At 46.6% G+C, this 18,610-nt stretch overlaps 1 protein-coding gene across 3 annotated transcripts in view; it reads left to right on the top strand.

The window, feature by feature from the left end:
* Positions 1–18,610, top strand: part of CHD6 (chromodomain helicase DNA binding protein 6) — a 252,579-nt gene that overhangs the window by 130,630 nt on the left and 103,339 nt on the right. For all 3 annotated transcript variants that reach the window (XM_069751935.1, XM_069751934.1, XM_069751936.1), the window contains exons 13-14: positions 5,996–6,172; positions 8,474–8,617. In XM_069751935.1, the coding sequence (XP_069608036.1) occupies positions 5,996–6,172; positions 8,474–8,617 (321 nt within the window). The remainder of the gene's footprint in view (positions 1–5,995; positions 6,173–8,473; positions 8,618–18,610) is intronic.

The raw sequence follows: 18,610 nt of genomic DNA, 5'->3' as shown, positions 1-18,610 counted from the left end.
TGGAAGGCCTCTTCAGCAGCTGAGGTCCATTTTACCATGACGGAACCCTTCCCCTTGGTAAGATCCGTCAAGGGAGTAGCCATGGCTGCAAAATTGGGTATGAACCGGCGATAATAGCCGGCAATCCCCAGGAAAGCCTGCACTTGTTTCTTGTTCACTGGTTGTGGCCAGCCCTGAATTGCCTGTATTTTGTCGATCTGGGGTTTAACCACTCCTCTGCCAATCACGTAGCCCAAGTATCGGGCTTCTTCAAGCCCGATGTGGCATTTCTTGGGGTTTGCCGTTAAACCTGCATCTCGCAGGTCATCAATCACCGCTTGTACCTTCTGGAGATGAGTTTCCCAGTCCATCCTGTAAATTACGATGTCATCCAGGTAGGCAGAAGCGTACTGTCTGTGAGGCCTCAAGACTCGATCCAGCAATCTCTGGAACGTTGCGGGAGCTCCGTGAAGTCCAAACGGCATATAGACATACTGGAACAGACCTTCCGGTGTAGCAAATGCCGTCTTCTCTCTGGCCGCCTCGGCCAGAGGAATCTGCCAGTACCCCTTTGTTAAATCCAGGGTCGTAATGTATCGGGCTTTACCAAGCCGGTCGATCAACTCATCGACCCGGGGCATAGGGTACGCATCAAATTTAGAAACTGCATTCAGTTTCCTAAAGTCATTACAAAACCGGATGGAGCCATCCGGTTTAGGTATCAACACAATTGGACTGGACCAGGCGCTGTGTGACTCCTCAATGACTCCTAAGTCCAACATTGCCATCACTTCCCGGGAGACGGCTTCACGGCGGGCTTCCGGAATCCGGTAGGGCTTCACATGAACAGTGACGCCAGGCTCTGTGACAATCTCATGTTTCACCAACTTAGTCCGGCCAGGTTTTTCGGAGAAAAACTGTCGGTTCTGTAACAAAAATTGCTTAACCTCAGATTTTTGTCGTTCTGAGAGAGTCTCAGCAACCTGCACCTCTGGTATAGTAGGTGAACAAACCGGACGGGGCAGATGGCAGATCCACCGTTAGGGCAGAGCGGTCTTTCCAGGATTTTATCAGATTCACATGAGAAATCTGTTCCGGTTTTCTCTTACCCGGCTGGTACACTTTATAGTTCACTTCACCAACTCTTTCTCGGACCTCAAATGGGCCCTGCCATTTCGCCAGGAATTTACTATCCACCGTAGGGATTAGGACCAACACCCTATCGCCGGGTGCAAATGTACGGACCTTAGCGCCTCTATCGTAACTTTGCCTCTGGGCTCCCTGGGCCTGTAACATATGGTCCCTAACAATGGGCATGACAGCGGCAATACGATCCTGCATTTGTGTTACATGGTCGATCACCGTTTTAAAGGGAGTGACTTGACCTTCCCAGGTTTCTTTTGCGACGTCCAGCAGTCCCCGGGGACGACGGGCGTACAACAGTTCGAAAGGCGAAAATCCTGTGGAAGACTGGGGAACTTCCCTAATGGCAAACAGCAAATAGGGTAACAAGTAATCCCAGTTCTTCCCATCTTTGTCTATCGCCTTCCGGAGCATCTGTTTTAAGGTTTTGTTGAAGCGCTCAACCAGGCCATCTGTTTGAGGGTGATAGACAGACGTACGCAACGGGTCTATTTGTAAGAGCCTGCAGAGCTCCTTCATTACCCTCGACATAAAGGGAGTCCCCTGGTCGGTGAGTATCTGTTTTGGAATTCCCACCCGACTAAACACTTGTACCAATTCCTTGGCGATCGTCTTGGTAGCTGTGTTACGCAAAGGGACGGCTTCCGGGTAACGAGTGGCATAGTCCACGATGACGAGGATATGTTGGTGCCCACGTGCGGATCGGGGAAGGGGCCCAACCAAATCCATCCCAATTCTCTCAAAAGGGACCCCGATGATAGGAAGGGGTACCAAAGGGCTACGGAACTGAGATTTAGGGGCCGCGATTTGGCACTCTGGACAGGACTCACAATAGTTACGCACATCACAATGTATTCCAGGCCACACAAAACAATGCAATATCCTTTTTGTGGTTTTCTGTACCCCCAGATGTCCCCCCATTATATGTCCGTGGGCCAAATCCAGTACCTTCCGCCGATGAGGTTTGGGTACCACTAACCGTTGCACTGTGTCTTCCCCTTTTTTTTCTACCTGGTAGAGCAAATCATTTTCAAGAACCATATATGGGTACGCTAGCCTAGTGTCAGGTTCTACGGGTACCCCATCTATCATTTTTACATTTTTCCTAGCCGGAGTCAGGGTAGGATCTTTCATTTGCTCGCTGTGGAAGTCATCCACCTGGACTCCCAAATCTGGCAGGCAGGGTGCCGGATGGCTGTCTGCCTCCGCCTCTCGCTGAAGTTCCTCAGTTTCCTCTGTTTCCCCCGCCATGACGGAGAAGGGGTACTGAAGGTTAGATTCACTAACCTCCCCAGCAACATCTTCCTGTGGGGTCTCCTCTAGGGACTCGGGACCTCCAGATGGCATGGGAGAAGATTCACGGGTACAGCTACCGTGAAGGAGCAACTGATTCTCCCACAACTGCCAGAAATAGGGAAAATCCCTGCCCAGGATTACATCATGTAACAATGCGGGAACGAGTCCCACTTTGTGCTGCACTGACCCATAGGGAGTAGAAATCCATATGACCGCTGTTAAGTACGAGCGGGTGTCACCATGCACACACGTCACAGAAAACTTGTCAGACGGACCAGACGGAAGTGCCACTAGACTAGCTTTCACCAGAGTCACCACACTTCCAGAGTCTAGTAATGCCACAACATTTTTCCCATCAACAGATAATTCACACAGGTGTTTCACTGTATCATTTTGACCCGCATTCACACTCACTAGCTGTGTAACCAAAGACATGCGTTTTCTAGAGTCTATAACGTCGCACTGCATGGGTTCAGCGGTAACAGGACAGTTCGCAGAAACATGACCCTTCTCATGGCAGCGGAAACACCTAACAGGTCCCCTACTGAGACCACCGTCCAATACTCTTGGTCTCGGAGTGCGAGCAGTCCCGGACTCCTCCCCCACAGTTTTAAGCGATTTTCCTTCACCCGTGGTCCCTGGAACAGTCTTACCGGTTCCACGAGGAGGAGGCACAGACCGGGGTTTGGCGGTGTCGTCGGGAAGTCCTTCTGCCACGGAATAACGCTCGACCAACTCCACAAGTTGATCCGCTGTCGTGGGATTTCCTTGGCTTACCCACCTTTTCAGCGCTGGGGTAGTACTCTCAGGTACTTGTACAGGACAACCCGCTGGATTATTTCGGGTATTGTCAGTACCTCGGGTTGCAGCCATTTCTTTGTCAAGTAGATCAGGTCGAACATCTGAGACCGCGCTGGTTTATCTTGCTGGTATGTCCACTGATGTACCCTCTGTGCACGGACAGCCGTCGTCACACCCAGCCGGGCCAGGATCTCAGCTTTCAGCTTCTCAAAGTCCTGAGCGACCTCCGGGTCCAAATCATGGTAAGCTTTTTGGGCCTCGCCGGAGAGAAACGGGGCAATCGGCCCATCGTGCCTTCGGCCACTTCTCTCTCAATGCCGTCCGCTCAAACGTTGTCAGGTATGCCTCGACGTCATCTTCTGCAGTCAGCTTTTGCCAGTATCGACTCACATGGATCCTTCTGGACTCTGCTTCCGGGTTAGCGTCAGGCATGCTCACCAGGCGCTGCGCCACCTGTTGGAGAAGTTGGCGGTCTGCAACCGTCATGTCCAGTAACTCCTTCAGCTGTGCGGCCATCAAGCGATTAGCTTCGTGCTGTGCGGCAGTGGCCTGCTGCTGTACGGCAGTGGACTGTACTAAGGCTTTCACCACGTCTTCCATGCTGTCGCCTGTGCCACGGTATGCCCGCATTCTCCACCACAATGTGACAAAACACTCTGGGATCGCCTTTGCTGGGGTCAAAGGACACGTGGTTTGTGCATTGAATCTGAGGTGTACAGCAGGTTTCTGAGCAGGCTGACCTCAGGTCAGATTTATTAACGTGAAAGCAACACAAAAAACAAAACATAAAAATAAATCCTATCCTGTCCGGCACTAACTAAACAAATACGTTGCTATCTCAACAACTGGGGGGCTTCTCCCACCCAGCTAACATCATACAGATCTTGAGCAGAGCTCTTCACTCACGTTTGTCTCACACAGGCAGGCAATCTGTGTGCCCCAGGCAGACACTGGAAACACCCAGCTGGTCATCTTTTATTCCTGCAATCATTAACCCATTAGCACCCTGAAGATACTGAGTGGCCTAATTCACATAGGACAAACACCTGGGCGAGATATACCTGCCTCCATCTACCACACCAGCATGAGTCTTACAATTGGTACACCAAAAATATTAGTCCATAATATGCCGCTGCATCAGTTTTTTCCCCCATAAACTTGTATTTGCGACGGATGGACTCGCGTTTCATCTGTCGTTCACCGGAGCATTCGAAAATTGTTTATCCGGCGGCCGGAGAGACGGACAAAGTAACGTTTTTTGTGTACTTCGAAAAAAAAAAGTCGTTTGCTCGAATGGAAGCCTATGGGCATCGGATCTGTCAAATGACGGAATCTGGCGACAGATTCGGTTTTTTTAACTGAGAATGCTCCGATTTATTTAGGATCCAATTAGTCAGATCTGCTAGTCTGGGGCAGCATGGTGGCGCATTGGTTAGCACTGCAGCCTTGCAGCACTGGAGTCCTGGGACAACATCTGCAAAGAGTTATAATAATAATTTTATTTATATAGCGCCAACATATTCCGCAGCGCTTTACAAATTATAGAGGGGATTTATACAGACAATAGACATTACAGTGCGCAGGCGCCGGGCCTCTCTGACCTTTCCCGCCGCAGCATGAAGATGGGAGGCCCCGGACAAGACTGCGACGCCAGGCAGTTCCCTTTAACGAGGACATTGTCCTGCCCTAGTTTTGCCCAACACCAATGCACTGTTAAGCTCTCAAAAGATACGTCTCACGAACGATGTCCTTCCATAAGACAGACGCCTTATTCGTTCATCCCGAGGGTCACAGGAAGGGATTCACAGCTTCTAACTCCACAATAACCGTGTCAGAGGCAAGCCTATCCCAGCGGGGATTAATGCACACTCCACTCGTTCGGTGGGTGCCTCCTGGGCCATTCGGCACCAGGTGCCAGCGGAACAGGTTTGCAAGGCTGCGACTTGGTCCAGTCTGCACCCCTTTGCACTACAACATTCACACTCAGGCTTCCACAGAATGCGGATCTGGGAAGATGGATATTGAAGGCAGTGGTAGTGCATCTTTAGACAGCCACTGCATGGGGCTTGATCTGTATTGTCAGTTACCCACCCAGGGACTGCTTTAGGACGTCCCATGGCCATGTGTCCGGCGAAAGAGAAACATGGATTTTTGTGTACTCACCGTAAAATCCTTTTCTCCGAGCCACTCATTGGGGGATACAGCACCCACCCTGTTGGCCTGACGGCTTGAGTATGTTCTTTAGTTTGACATGTGTATACTCTTATATAATGTTCTTGATTTCCTACTGCTTTGTCGCAGAACTGGCTTGGCTGGAGCCTGTGTGTGGGTGTATATTGCAAAGGAGGAGCTAATCTTTTTGTGTTTACTTAGTGTCAGCCTCCTAGTGGCAGCAGCATAGCACCCATGGTCCTGTGTACTCCAATGAGTGGCTCGGAGAAAAGGATTTTACGGTGAGTACACAAAAATCCCTGTTTTTTTAATTTACCAAATGGCTGCAATGAAACAAAGAGTGAAAAATTTAAAGGGGTATGAATCCTTTCCGTACCCACTGTAACCATCCACTCGTAAACGGAAATACCGGGGAATTGTGTAAGTGAATTCATCACACAGTGTCACAATTTGACAGTCTGCAGTCGCATCTGAGACCGGAAAGCTTCTTTGAACTGTGCTGTCATTACATTGTATTATTCAGCTAATATTTGCAGAATTCATTGTGTGCCACCTGCACTGGGATACCCTATATAATAACCATTTAATGATTTGTCACGTAAAGGGAGTGCCTGTCCCAGGGATCTTCAAATTCCACGTGATTATCACAACGTTTGAGATGATTCTAGCAGACTGTCCAGAACTGAAGAAGATCAGGTGGAGTGGTGTCATTATTGATGAAGCTCATCGGCTTAAAAACAAAAACTGCAAACTTCTTGAAGGACTCAAGCTCATGGGATTAGTGAGTAACATGGGAACTCTATAGTTTCCGAAGACTTACTTGCCAGATTATATATCTTATATTTAACCTGTTCATGCATATGGCTTTACATAGTGGGCTCACTCCATACCTATTAGATGCTGTTTTTTCCAATTTGTTGCTATTTAGCTTATTAGATGCTGCTGAAAATCACTGATAGAAGTATTTAAATGGTTCGGTTGCCGGTTTGTGAATGCAGTGACGTCCTTGAGCCCTTCTGCAACATGATCATGGCATGCCAATGAAATGCCTTGGCAACTAGGCTGTCACTACCATCTTAGTTCTCCTGTGAAACCCAGCCTATAACTGAACTGTATATGAAGCCATGATTGACAATATATGCAGCAATACCGCAATCACAGGTTCAAGTGGGACCAAAAAATTAATTCAGATTTTTTTTTTTTTTAATTATTACAAAAATAAAAAGACTTAAAGGGAACTTCTCACCCCAAAATCGAGGGTGAGCTAAGCCCACCAGCATCAAGGGCTTATCTACAGCATTCTGGAATGCTGTAGATAAGCCCCTGGTGTATCCTAAAAGATAAGAAAAAGAGGTTAGATTATACTCACCCAGGGGCGGTCCCGGTCCGGTCCGATGGGTGTCGCGGCCCTGTCTGGCGCCTCCCATCTTTATCAGATTACGTCCTCTTCTGGTCTTCACGCTCCGGCGCAGGCGTACTTTGTCTGCCCTGTTGAGGGCAGAGCAAAGTACTGCAGTGCGCAGGCGCCGGGCTTCTCTGACCTTTCCCGCCGCCTGCGCACTGCAGTACTTTGCCCTCAACAGGGCAGACAAAGTACGCCTGCGCCGGAGCCGCAGCGTGAAGACCAGGAGAGGACGTCATCCCATGAAGATGGGAGGCCAAGGACCAGACCGCGACGCTCACCGGATCGGACCACCCGCCCAGGTGAGTATAATCTAACCTCTTTTTCTCATCTTTTAAAATACATCGGGGGTTTATCTACAGCATTACAGAATGCTGTAGATAAGCCCCTGATGCCGGTGGGCTTAGCTCACCCTCGATTTTGGGGGTGACAGGTTCCCTTTAAGGAAAAGCCAAAAGTTAGCTGTGGTGGAAATGGGCTAATATCATTTGCCTTTTTCAAGAAATTTAGTAGTGTATGATTATTATTTTCTTAAAAGTAACTGGTCAGTAGATTTATGCTGCCCAATCCACCAAAAGCATGAATCAGAGCATGATTGTTGCCATGAATGGGTTTCTTTGATATGCTACAGTATTAATCCCTTCACGCCGCAGCCCTTGCTCGTTTCTTTCCAGAGCCATCAGTTTTTTATTTTTCCATCAATATGGACATTTGAGGGCTTGTGGTTTTACAGGACGAAAAAAACGTAATTCCAGCGGTTTGACTTTTTTTTTACCCGCTATGCCGTTTACCAATCAGAATAATTATTTTTATATCTTGATAGATCGGGTGACTCTGAATACGGCAATACCAAATATGTGTATTTTTTTTATTTTTTTTTTAAATTGTTTTATTTTGAATGGGGCAAATGGGTGATCTGAACTTTTATTTATTTTTTTAATATTTTTTAAAACATGTATTTTTTTTAACTTGCTTCAATAATCTCCATGGGAGACTAGAAGCTGCAGTTGTCCAATTAACTCTTCTGCATACAGGTGATGATCAGATCGCCTGTGTGTAGCAGAAATGCTCGCTTGCGATGAGCGCTGACCACTGGGCGACGCTCATAGCAATCCGGCAATAACAACCACAGGCGTCTGCTGCAGTCCCCGGGTTGTCATGCCAACCCATCGGCGACCCACAGTTATGTGACACAGGCGCTGATGGGCGGGATTAGTGACATGCTTCTGGCGCGATCACATTAACTGCCGTTGTCAGAGATTGACAGCGGCATTTAACGGATCAACAGCCGCGGGTGGATCGCAATTCCACCCGCGGATATCAGGGGCACATTTCAGCTGTTGAAAACAGCTGACATGTGCTGGGAAAGATGTTGGCTCAGAACCCACATCAAAGAGAGAGACACAACATGTGCGGCACATCTCGTGAAGAGGTTAAAGATACTTTCCTGTGTATACACGTGAGCGACTGGTCAATCACAGGAGTGGTATGAGCTGAGGTCTGTAAACTATACTTTCACTGAAATCACTGAGCATTTAAGAGAAAAACATACCTGTAGTTGTGCAGCCAATCCCTGATTCATGCTGCCCATATCACAGGCAGCATGAATCAGGGACAGGTGCCCTTTAATTGACTGTGTTTCAGGGGGGCACTGAAATCTTCTACCTGTGTGTCTTCTAGGAACACAAGGTGCTCCTCACTGGCACCCCTCTACAGAACTCCGTGGAAGAGTTGTATAGCTTGCTCAACTTTCTAGAACCAAATCAGTTTCCTTGCGAAAACACTTTCCTTGAGGAGTTTGGAGACCTAAAGACTGAGGAACAAGTAAGTTGTATTTCTCATAATTGTTTTCTTAAATGAGTCAAGAGAATTGTACCTTAAAATTAAAAAAGTTTTTATTATGTCACTATAATAATGAAAACTGTTGGTTGTCCCCTAAGTAGCACTAAGGCTAGGTTCACATTTGCAGTTGAGTCCGCAGCGTTTCGTACGCAACCGCATGCAAAACACATTCAAACGCATGATGACGCTGCATTTTTTTATCCACATCAACTTACGCATGACGGATAAAAAAACCGCAACTTTTGCATGAGTTCGCGTTGTTAATGCGCATGCTTTTGTTGTGAAATTTTTTTTTAGGGACAATTTCATTGACACAATGGGTGTGGCTCATGGGATTTCTGTATATAGACCCTTGTGCAAACGCAAGCAAACGCACTTCCTTGCGTTCCTATGCGTTCCCATAAACTGTAATGCGTTGTTTTGATGCACTCCTTCCGCATGCCTATGGTGGCGGAAATTTGGCGCCAAAAAAATTCTAACTTGGTGCATCAGCCGCACACAGCTAAAATACACATGCGTAAGCAAAGGCAGGCGAACGCATGCACCTGCGCCTACAATGTTAGGCTACGTTCACATTTGCGTTGTGCGGTGCTGCGTCGGCGACGCAACGCACAATGCAAACAATAACGCATGCAAAATGCATCATTTTGTGACGCATGCGTCCTTTTTTGGCATGATTTTGGACGCAAAAAAATGCAACTTGCTGCGTCCTCTGCGCCCTGACGCTTGCTCCAAAAAAGACGCATGCATCACAAAACGTAAGACAACGCATGTCCATGCGCCCCCATGTTAAATATAGGGGCGCATGACGCATGCGTCGCCGCGGCTGCGCCCGACGCAGCCCCGCAAAACGCTAATGTGAACGTAGCCTATGTGAACGTAGCCTTAAAGATAGGAAATCAAGACGCATACGGATGTATGCGTCAGAAATGCTGCGGACACAACCGCAAATGTGAAACCAGCCTAACATTGCAGAATTATGTTGTGAGTAGCTTCTGACAATCTACTGGCTCAAAAAAAGAGTAGGCTTTTTAAGTCTTGGAAAAGCATACTGCTGTTGTTAGCTTTACAAAACAGACAACGCTCTGCTTGTTTGGAGCGGGCTCAGTTCCCGAGCCCTGTCCATATATAGTTGTGCTCATAAGTTTACATACCCCGGCAGAATTTTTGCTTTCTTGGCCTTTTTTTCCGAAAATATGAATGATAATACCAAAACTTTTTCTCCGCTCATGGTTCGTGGTTGGGTGAAACCATTTATTGTCAAACTACTGTGTTTTCTCTTTTTAAATCATAATGACAACCCAAAACATCCTAATGACCCTGATCAAAAGTTCACGTACCCCATTTCTTAATACCGTGTATTGCCCCCTCTAACATCAATGACAGCTTGAAGTCTTTTGTTGTAGTTGTGGATAAGGTTCTTTATTTTCTCAGATGGTAAAGCTGCCCACTTTTCTTGGCAAATAGCCTTCAGTTCCTGTAAATTCCTGGGCTGTCTAGCATAAACTGTGTGCTTGAGATCTCCCCAGAGTGGCTCAATGATCTTGAGGTCAGGAGACTGAGATGGCCACTCCAGAATCTTCACCTTGTTCTTCTGTAGCCAGTGACAGGTCGACTTGGCCTTGTGTTTTGGATCGTTGTCATGTTGGTACGTCCCAAGCGCAGCTTCTGGGCTGATGAGTGCAAACTTGCCTCCAGTATTTGCTTATAACGTGCTGCATTCATATTTCCTTCAACTTTGACCAAGTTTCCTGTGCCTTTGTAGCTCACACATCCCCAAAACATCAGCAATCTGTCTCCGTGCTTTACAGTAGGAATGGTGTTTTTTTTCAGCATAGGCCTTGTTGACCTCTTTCCAAATGTAACATTTTTGGTTTTGTCCACAAAGTTCAATTCTGATGTCATCACTTAAAATTACCTTGTTCCAGAAGTTTTGAGGCTTGTGTCTGTGCTGTTTTGTGTATTGTAGGCAAGATACTTTGTGGCATTTGCGCAGTAATGGCTTTCTTCTGGTCACTCAACCATGCAGCCCATTTTTCTTCAAGTGCCTCCTTATTGTGCATCTTGAAACAGCCACACTGCTAGTCTTCAGAGAGTCCTGTATTTCAGCTGATGCTATTTGTGGGTTTTTCTTTGCATCCCGAACAATTTTCCTAGCAGTTGTGGACGACATTTTTGTTGGTCTACCTGACCTTTTTTTTTTTTTTTTTTTTTTTTTTTTTTACAGAGCCCCTGATTTTCTATTTGTTAATCACAGTTTGAACGCTGCTGACTGGCATTATCAATTCCTTGGATATCTTTTTGTATTCCTTTCCTGTTTTATCCAGTTCAACTACCTTCTCCCGTAGATCCGCTGACAATTCTTTTGCTTTCCCCGAGACTCACAATCCAGAAGCGTCATTGGCTGAATGAAAGATGCAAGAGTCTGTCTGGATCCCAGAAACTGACTCAGCTTTTATGCACACTCACTGATTACAAGCAAACAGGTCACAGGTGAGGATGTTACCTCTAGTAGCCATTCAAACCCATTTGTGTCAACGTCTGTGCATGTTATCAGGCCAAAATTACCAGGGTATGTTATGTGAACTTTTGATCAGGGTCATTTGGATGTTTGGGTTGTCATTAAATTTTAAAACAGAAAACACAGTAGTTTGACAATAAATGGCTTCACCCAAACACTAACCATGAGTGTAGAAAAAGTTTTGGTGTTATCGCTCATTCTCTGAAAAAAGGCGAAGAAAGCAAAAATTCTGCCGGGATATGTAAACTTTTGAGCACAACTTTATACTCCTTTATAAATACATTTGTAAAAACAAATGTTCATGAAGGAAGAGGTTAAAGAGGTTGTCATTATCTGCCTTATACAGGAACAGCCACATTGTAGTGTACAGAACTCAAGCTGTTTAATCTTTGTAGACTACATACATCTGACCTCCTGACATTAGTGCAAGTCCTCAGTCCTGGACAACCCCTTAAAAGGAACCTGTCAGCAGGATTGTGCACAGTAAACTACAGACAATGTCAGGTTGGCCCCATTATACTGATTAAAATGATACTGTGGTTGAATAAATCCGTCTTGTGGTTTTATTTTCAGTTTTGAGTTAATGATATGCTCTTGCTCCGGGACGGCCTGTGGGGAGGTCTTCATGTGGTGATCTGCTTGGGTATTCATGTGTATGGCTTCTGACAGGTTACCGATCTTTGTGACTTGCCCCCTAGCTTACGTAATGAATAATATATATATATATATATATATATATATATATATATGTATATATATATATATATATATATATATATATATATATATATATATATATATATATAATTCATTACGTAAACTAGGGGGCAAGTCACAAAGATCAGTAACCTGTCAGAAGCCATACACAAGCAGATCACCACATGAAGACCTATATATATATATATATATATATATATATATATATATATATATATATATATATATATATATATATATATATATATAATATATATATATATATATATATATATATATATATATAAATAAATCCCCTTCTGAAGATAGTTGCCAGCGGGGGTCCCTGATCGCATATGTAATGTGTGTATAATTCATTTGTTTGAGATTATCCTGAAAGTCATAAAGAAAAAAAATTTGTTTGAAATGGTGCCGGTCGCGCCTGCTCAGTAGCAGTTAGCGGTGATCCGATAGCTGCTAATGCACAGGATAATTTCAGGATAAATATATACTAGATGGTGGCCCGATTCTAACGCATCAGTTATTCTAGAATATGCATGTCCACGTAGTATATTGCACAGCCACGTAGTATATTGCCCAGTCACGTAGTATATTGCCCAGCCTCTAGTATATTGCCCAGCCACGTAGAATATTGCCCAGCCACGTAGTATATTGCCCAGCCACGTAGTATATTGCCCAGCCACGTAGTATATTGCCCAGCCACGTAATACCATATATACTCGAGTATAAGCCGACCCGAGTATAAGCCGACCCCCCCAATTTTGCCACAAAAAACTGGGAAAACTTATTGACTCGAATATAAGCCTAGGGTAGGAAATGCAGCAGCTACTGGTAAATTTCAAAAATAAAAATAGATGCTCTATACCGTTCATTATTGCCCCATAAGATGCTCCATATAAAGCTGTGCCATATATAATGCTCCATACTGTTCATTATTGCCCCATAGATAGCTCTGCCATATAGTGCTCTGCAACGTTCATTATTGCCCCATAGCTGCCATATAGTGCTGTGTGCCGTTCAGTACTGCCCCATAGCTGCCATATAGTGCTGTGTGCCGTTCAGTACTGCCCCATAGCTGCCATATAGTGCTGTGTGCCGTTCAGTACTGCCCTATAGCTGCCATATAGTGCTATGTGCCGTTCAGTACTGCCCCATAGCTGCCATATAGTGCTGTGTGCCGTTCAGTACTGCCCCATAGCTGCCATATAGTGCTGTGTGCCGTTCAGTACTGCCCCATAGCTGCCATATACTGCTGTGTGCCGTTCAGTATTGCCCCATAGCTGCCATATAGTGCTGTGTGCCGTTCAGTACTGCCCCATAGCTGCCATATACTGCTGTGTGCCGTTCAGTACTGCCCCATAGCTGCCATATAGTGCTGTGTGCTGTTCAGTACTGCCCCATAGCTGCCATATACTGCTGTGTGCCGTTCAGTACTGCCCCATAGCTGTGCCATAGAAAGCTCTGCCATTGCTGCTGCTGCTGCAATAAAAAAAAAAAAAAAAATGCCATACTCACCTTTCTTGCTTGCAGCTCCCAGCATCCGGTCCCGGCGTCTCTGCGCACTGACTGATCAGGCAGAGGGCGCCGCGCACACTATAAGCGTCATCGCGCCCTCTGACCTGAACAGTCAGAACGGAGTGACGCCGGGAACATGGAGCGGCGCCCGGCGGCTGGAACGCGGACAGGTGAATATTACATACTTACCTAGTCCCAGCGATCCTGACGCTCCCTCTGCCTGTCACAGCTGGCCTTCGGTGCCGCAGCCTCTTTCTCTATCAGCTGTCACCGGCACCGCTGATTAGAGAAATGAATACGCGGCTCCACCCCTTATGGGAGGTGGAGCCGCCTATTCATTTTTCTAATGAGCTGTCCCACGTGACCGCTGAAGAGGGGAAGAAGCTGCAGCACAGAAGACCGTGGGACGGCAGGGGGAGCGTCAGGATCGCCAGGACTAGGTAAGTATGCCTCAGCGCCCTCTCCCCCTCACCCGCCGACCCCACCGCTACCGTGACTCGAGTATAAGCCGAGAGGGGCACTTTCAGCCCAAAATTTTGGGCTGAAAATCTCGGCTTATACTCGAGTATATACGGTATATTGCCCAGCCTCATAGTATATTGCCCAGTTACGTAGTATATTGCACAGTTAAGTAGTATATTGCCCAGCCACGTAGTGTATTGCACAGCCACGTAGTGTATTGCACAGCCACGTAGTATATTGCCCAGCCACGTAGTATATTGCCCAGCCACGTAGTATATTGCCCAGTCACGTAGTATATTGCCCAGCCACGTAGTATATTGCCCAGTCACGTAGTGTATTGCCCAGTCAAGTAGTGTATTGCCCAGCCACGTAGTATATTGCCCTGCCACGTAGTATATTGCCCAGTCACGTAGTATATTGCCCAGCCACGTAGTATATTGCCCAGTCACGTAGTGTATTGCCCAGTCAAGTAGTGTATTGCCCAGCCACGTAGTATATTGCCCAGCCACGTAGTATATTGCACAACCACGTAGTATATTGCCCAGCCACGTAGGACATTGCCCAGCCACGTAGTATATTGCCCAGCAACGTAGTATATTGCCCAGTTACGTAGTATATTGCCCAGTGACGTAGTATACAGCACAGAGCCACGTAGTATATTGCCCAGCTACATAGTATGTCACAGGTTAAAAAATAAACATATACTCACCTTCCGAGGACCGTGACGTCATGGCAGGTCCTTCTCGCGCAGGCCCTGTGATGACGTCGCGGTCACATGACCGTGACGTCATGGCAGGTCCTTCTCCCATACCATCCTTGCCACCGGAACCTGCCGCTTGCATGGAGCGCTCACCGGAGCGTAGCCAGTGTGGCGGAAGGTGAGTATATAATGATTTTTTATTTATTTTTTATTATTTTTAACATTAGATGTTTTTACTATTGACGCTGCATAGGCAGCATCAATAGTAAAAACTTGATCACACAGGGTTAATAGCGGCGGTAACGAAGTGAGTTACCCGCGGCATAACGTGGTCCGTTACCGCTGGCATTAACCCTGTGTGAGCAGTGACTGCGGGGAGTATGGAGCGGGCGCTGACTGCAGGGGAGTAGGGAGGGAGTAATCGGACTGTGGCCGTCGCTGATTGGTCGCGGCAGCCATGACAGGCAGCTGGCGAGACCAATCAGTGACTTGGATTCCATGACCGACAGAGGCCGCGACCAATGAATATCCGTGACAGACAGAAGGACAGACAGAAAGACGGAAGTGACCCTTAGGCAATTATATAGTAGATATTGCTTGAGAAAGGATTGTATCCGAAACGTCGCCACGCCATTTGGGCAAATAAACCTCCTTTTTTTTCTGGAAACCTGCTGTTCTGTTTCCCTTTTTTTTTCTACTATTGCAAGGAGCCTTCTGAGATTGCTGGCTCGGGGTGCGTGCACTTTAAGGTACTGTGTTTGGTGCTGTTCCAATTTTTTTAATAAATATATATGTACTGTATGTATGTATATAGACACACAGCTCTGACAAAAATTGAGAGACCACTGCAAATTTTTCAGTTTGTTGGATTTTTCACTTTCCAGGTATATTTTTAAGTAGAATGTAAATTGTTCTTTTATTCTGTAAACTACTGATAACATGTCTCCGAAGTTCCAAGCAATACATTTTGTATTTATTTTCTGAAAATGAGAAATGGTCAAAATACCAAAAAAATGCATTGCTTGCAGACCTCAAATAATGCAAAAAAAAAGTTCAGAAATCAATATTTTGTGGAATAACCATGATTTTTAATCACAGCTTTCATGCGTCTTGGCATGCTTTCGACCAGTCTTTCACAATGCTTTTGGGTGACCTTATGTCATTCCTGGTACAAAAATTTAAGCAGTTCTTCTTTGATGGCTTTTGAATATCCATCTTCCTCTTGATTACATTCCAGAGGTTTTCAAAGGGGTTCAGATCTGGAGATTGGGCTGGCCATGACAGGGATTTGATGTGGTGGTCCTTCATCCACACCTTGATTGACCTAGCTGTGCGACATGGTGCATTGTCCTGCTGGAAAAATAGGGATTTTTGTGTACTCACCGTAAAATCCTTTTCTCCGAGCCATTCATTGGGGGACACAGACTGTGGGTGTATGCTGCTCCCACTAGGAGGCTGACACTAAGTGATACAAAGAGCTCCTCCCCTGCAGTATACACCCTCCTGCTGGCTCTCAGCTAACCAGTTCAGTGCAAAAGCAGTAGGAGATCAATAAAAACATATGAGCTTACAGCATGTCATATTATATATGAGAGTATAGCATATCAGATTATAAAACAAACATAAGCTAATACCAGGGTGGGAGCTGTGTCCCCCAATGAACGGCTTGGAGAAAAGGATTTTACAGTGAGTACACAAAAATCCCTATTTCTCCTTCACCTCATTGGGGGACACAAACCGTGGGACATCCCAAAGCAGTCCCTGGGTGGGGACAACATCAGATCAGGCCCTGTGTAACCACGGCCTGCAAAGTCCGCCTGCTCAGACTCCCATCTGTGGAAGTGTGGGAATTATAGTGCTTCAAGAATGCATGCAGACTGGACGAATCCGCAAGCTTGCAGGCGTGCCTTGTTGACGCCTGGTGCCTAGAACCCACGAGAGACAGGGAGATAGGCTGACATCTAACACGGAAGGACTCCAGGATGGTGAAAGGAATCCACCAGGCTAACATGGCCGATGAAACGGCTAACCCTTCCTGTAAACATCAGGAAGCCCAAGATAAAGTGTCCAACCTTCAGAAGGACCCGTCCTCGAGACATACCTACTCAGTGCACTCACTTCGTCCGGAATATTGGGAACTCATTCCATTTTGTGGACTGGTGCCGAAAGGGATGAGGGAAGAACTATGCCCTGATAACAGTGGTAATACAATACCACCTTGGTAACAAGGGACGGGGATGGCCCGAGGACAACCTTGCCTTGAAGGAAAAAAGTTTGAAAGAACTGAGCAGCTAGCTCCAAAGACTCGTCAGGATGAGGATATCGCAGAGAAAAAAGGGGGACCTTCCCTGATAGTACAGTCTGTCCGGATCAAAAAAGGAGTCTACTGTAAGAGTCCTAGGACCATTAAGGTCCCAATGATCTAACGGTAGGCGATAGGGAAGAACTACGTGTGAAGACTCTCTGCGAGAAAGTCCCTACTTGCTGTTTGGTGCAGAAAGGCAGAAAGCTACCAGCTCCGCAAGCAAAAAACTGACGTGGTCAGTGCAGATTTCCAAGCATCACTGGGGCCCTTTCTGCTTCCGAAAAGCTTTCGGAAGTAGTGGAAAGGGAGTTATGGAAACTGGTACCACGGAAGAACCAGAGCATGCAGTGCGATGACTGGCTCTTGGATCTCGAGGCCAAACCGCAAACTCAAGCACATTGGCGATCAGTCTGGACGCCATCCGATCTACAACTGGAGAGCTCCAGTGAAGGCAGGTCTGATGGAAGACCTCCGGGTGAAGTTCCCACTCACTTGAGGCGAAACCCTGATGGCTGACTATGTTCGCCGCCCAGAGTTCTACTCCTGGGATTTGAACTGCCGAGATAACCAAATTATAGATTTCGGCCCATCAGAGAATGTGAGGTACCTCAGCCTTAGCGCCTGACCGTGGGTACCTGCTAGATGATTGACGTATGGCACAGCTGTGGCATTGTTCAATTGAATTCGGATGGGTTGACCCGCCAGAATGCAGTGGACCTGCTGTAGGACTACCGTTCGGATCTCCAGAGCAATGATCAGGAGAAGACTGGCATTGGTAGTTACTAATAACCATTGAACCGGGAGAAAGGCCCTGGATGAAGAAGGAGCTCAGAGGCTATTGTCTGAAAGTTTGTTTGACTTGCTGAAAACGAGCGGAGGGAAGGAAACTGCTTCCATTGTCGTCCCCATTTTTCCTCAGGACCCTCCCAGCAAATCGAATGAAATGAAGGGAAGAGTGATCAAGTGCGCGAGCTCCCTGTTGAAGGGCCATGACCTTGTCTCGAGGGAGAATTACTATCCTTCTGGAAGTGTGCCGGATCATCCTCAAGAAGGATATCTGCTGGGCTGGAAATGAGGAGAACTTGTCTGAGTTTAGCTGCCAGCCCAGGTGAGAGGGTATCGCAAGTGATATAGACTACTTAGCGTAATCCTGGAAGGGCGGCTAGACAGTCGGCCAAACAGGGAAGGACGACCACGCCTCTAGGGTGCAAGAGGAACATGACAGCCGCCATGAGCCTTGCGAACACTCTGGGTGCGATAGCAAGGCCGAAGGACAAGGTCGTGACTTGAAAATGCTGTTCACGAATGGAAAAGCGAAGGAATTTTTGAAGAGGGTAAGCATCCCGAATGTCGATGGATGCCAGAAACTCCACCTTTTTCTGTTGAAGTAATGTCTGAGCAGAGGAACTCCATTCGAAGAAGGAGAACCTTGTGAAAGGTTGTTCGAAGTTTGAGGTCCAGGATCGGTCTTACTTTATATTCCCCTTTTTGGAACCAAGATCCCTTAGATCTAGGCTGTTCTGGACAACCCTTCCACTGCTGGTTGGGGCTGTAGAAACGTACAATCCTTTGTTAGTCTCCCGCTCAAAAGATTTGATTGGCTAGTTGTACTGTCCTCAGGAAAAGGTTACTGGTGTGAATCAAAGAAGTTAAGGTCTCCAGCCAGGAGACCATTGCTCTAGCAATCCATGCGGCGGCTAGGGAGGGTAGAGCGCTGGACCCGAAGCCGCAGAACGGAACGAACCAGATTTGCTA

The sequence above is a fragment of the Ranitomeya imitator genome, chromosome 2 (assembly GCF_032444005.1).
Source record: "Ranitomeya imitator isolate aRanImi1 chromosome 2, aRanImi1.pri, whole genome shotgun sequence".
Taxonomy (NCBI): Eukaryota; Metazoa; Chordata; class Amphibia; order Anura; family Dendrobatidae; genus Ranitomeya; species Ranitomeya imitator.
This window is presented reverse-complemented; position numbering and strand designations above follow the sequence as displayed.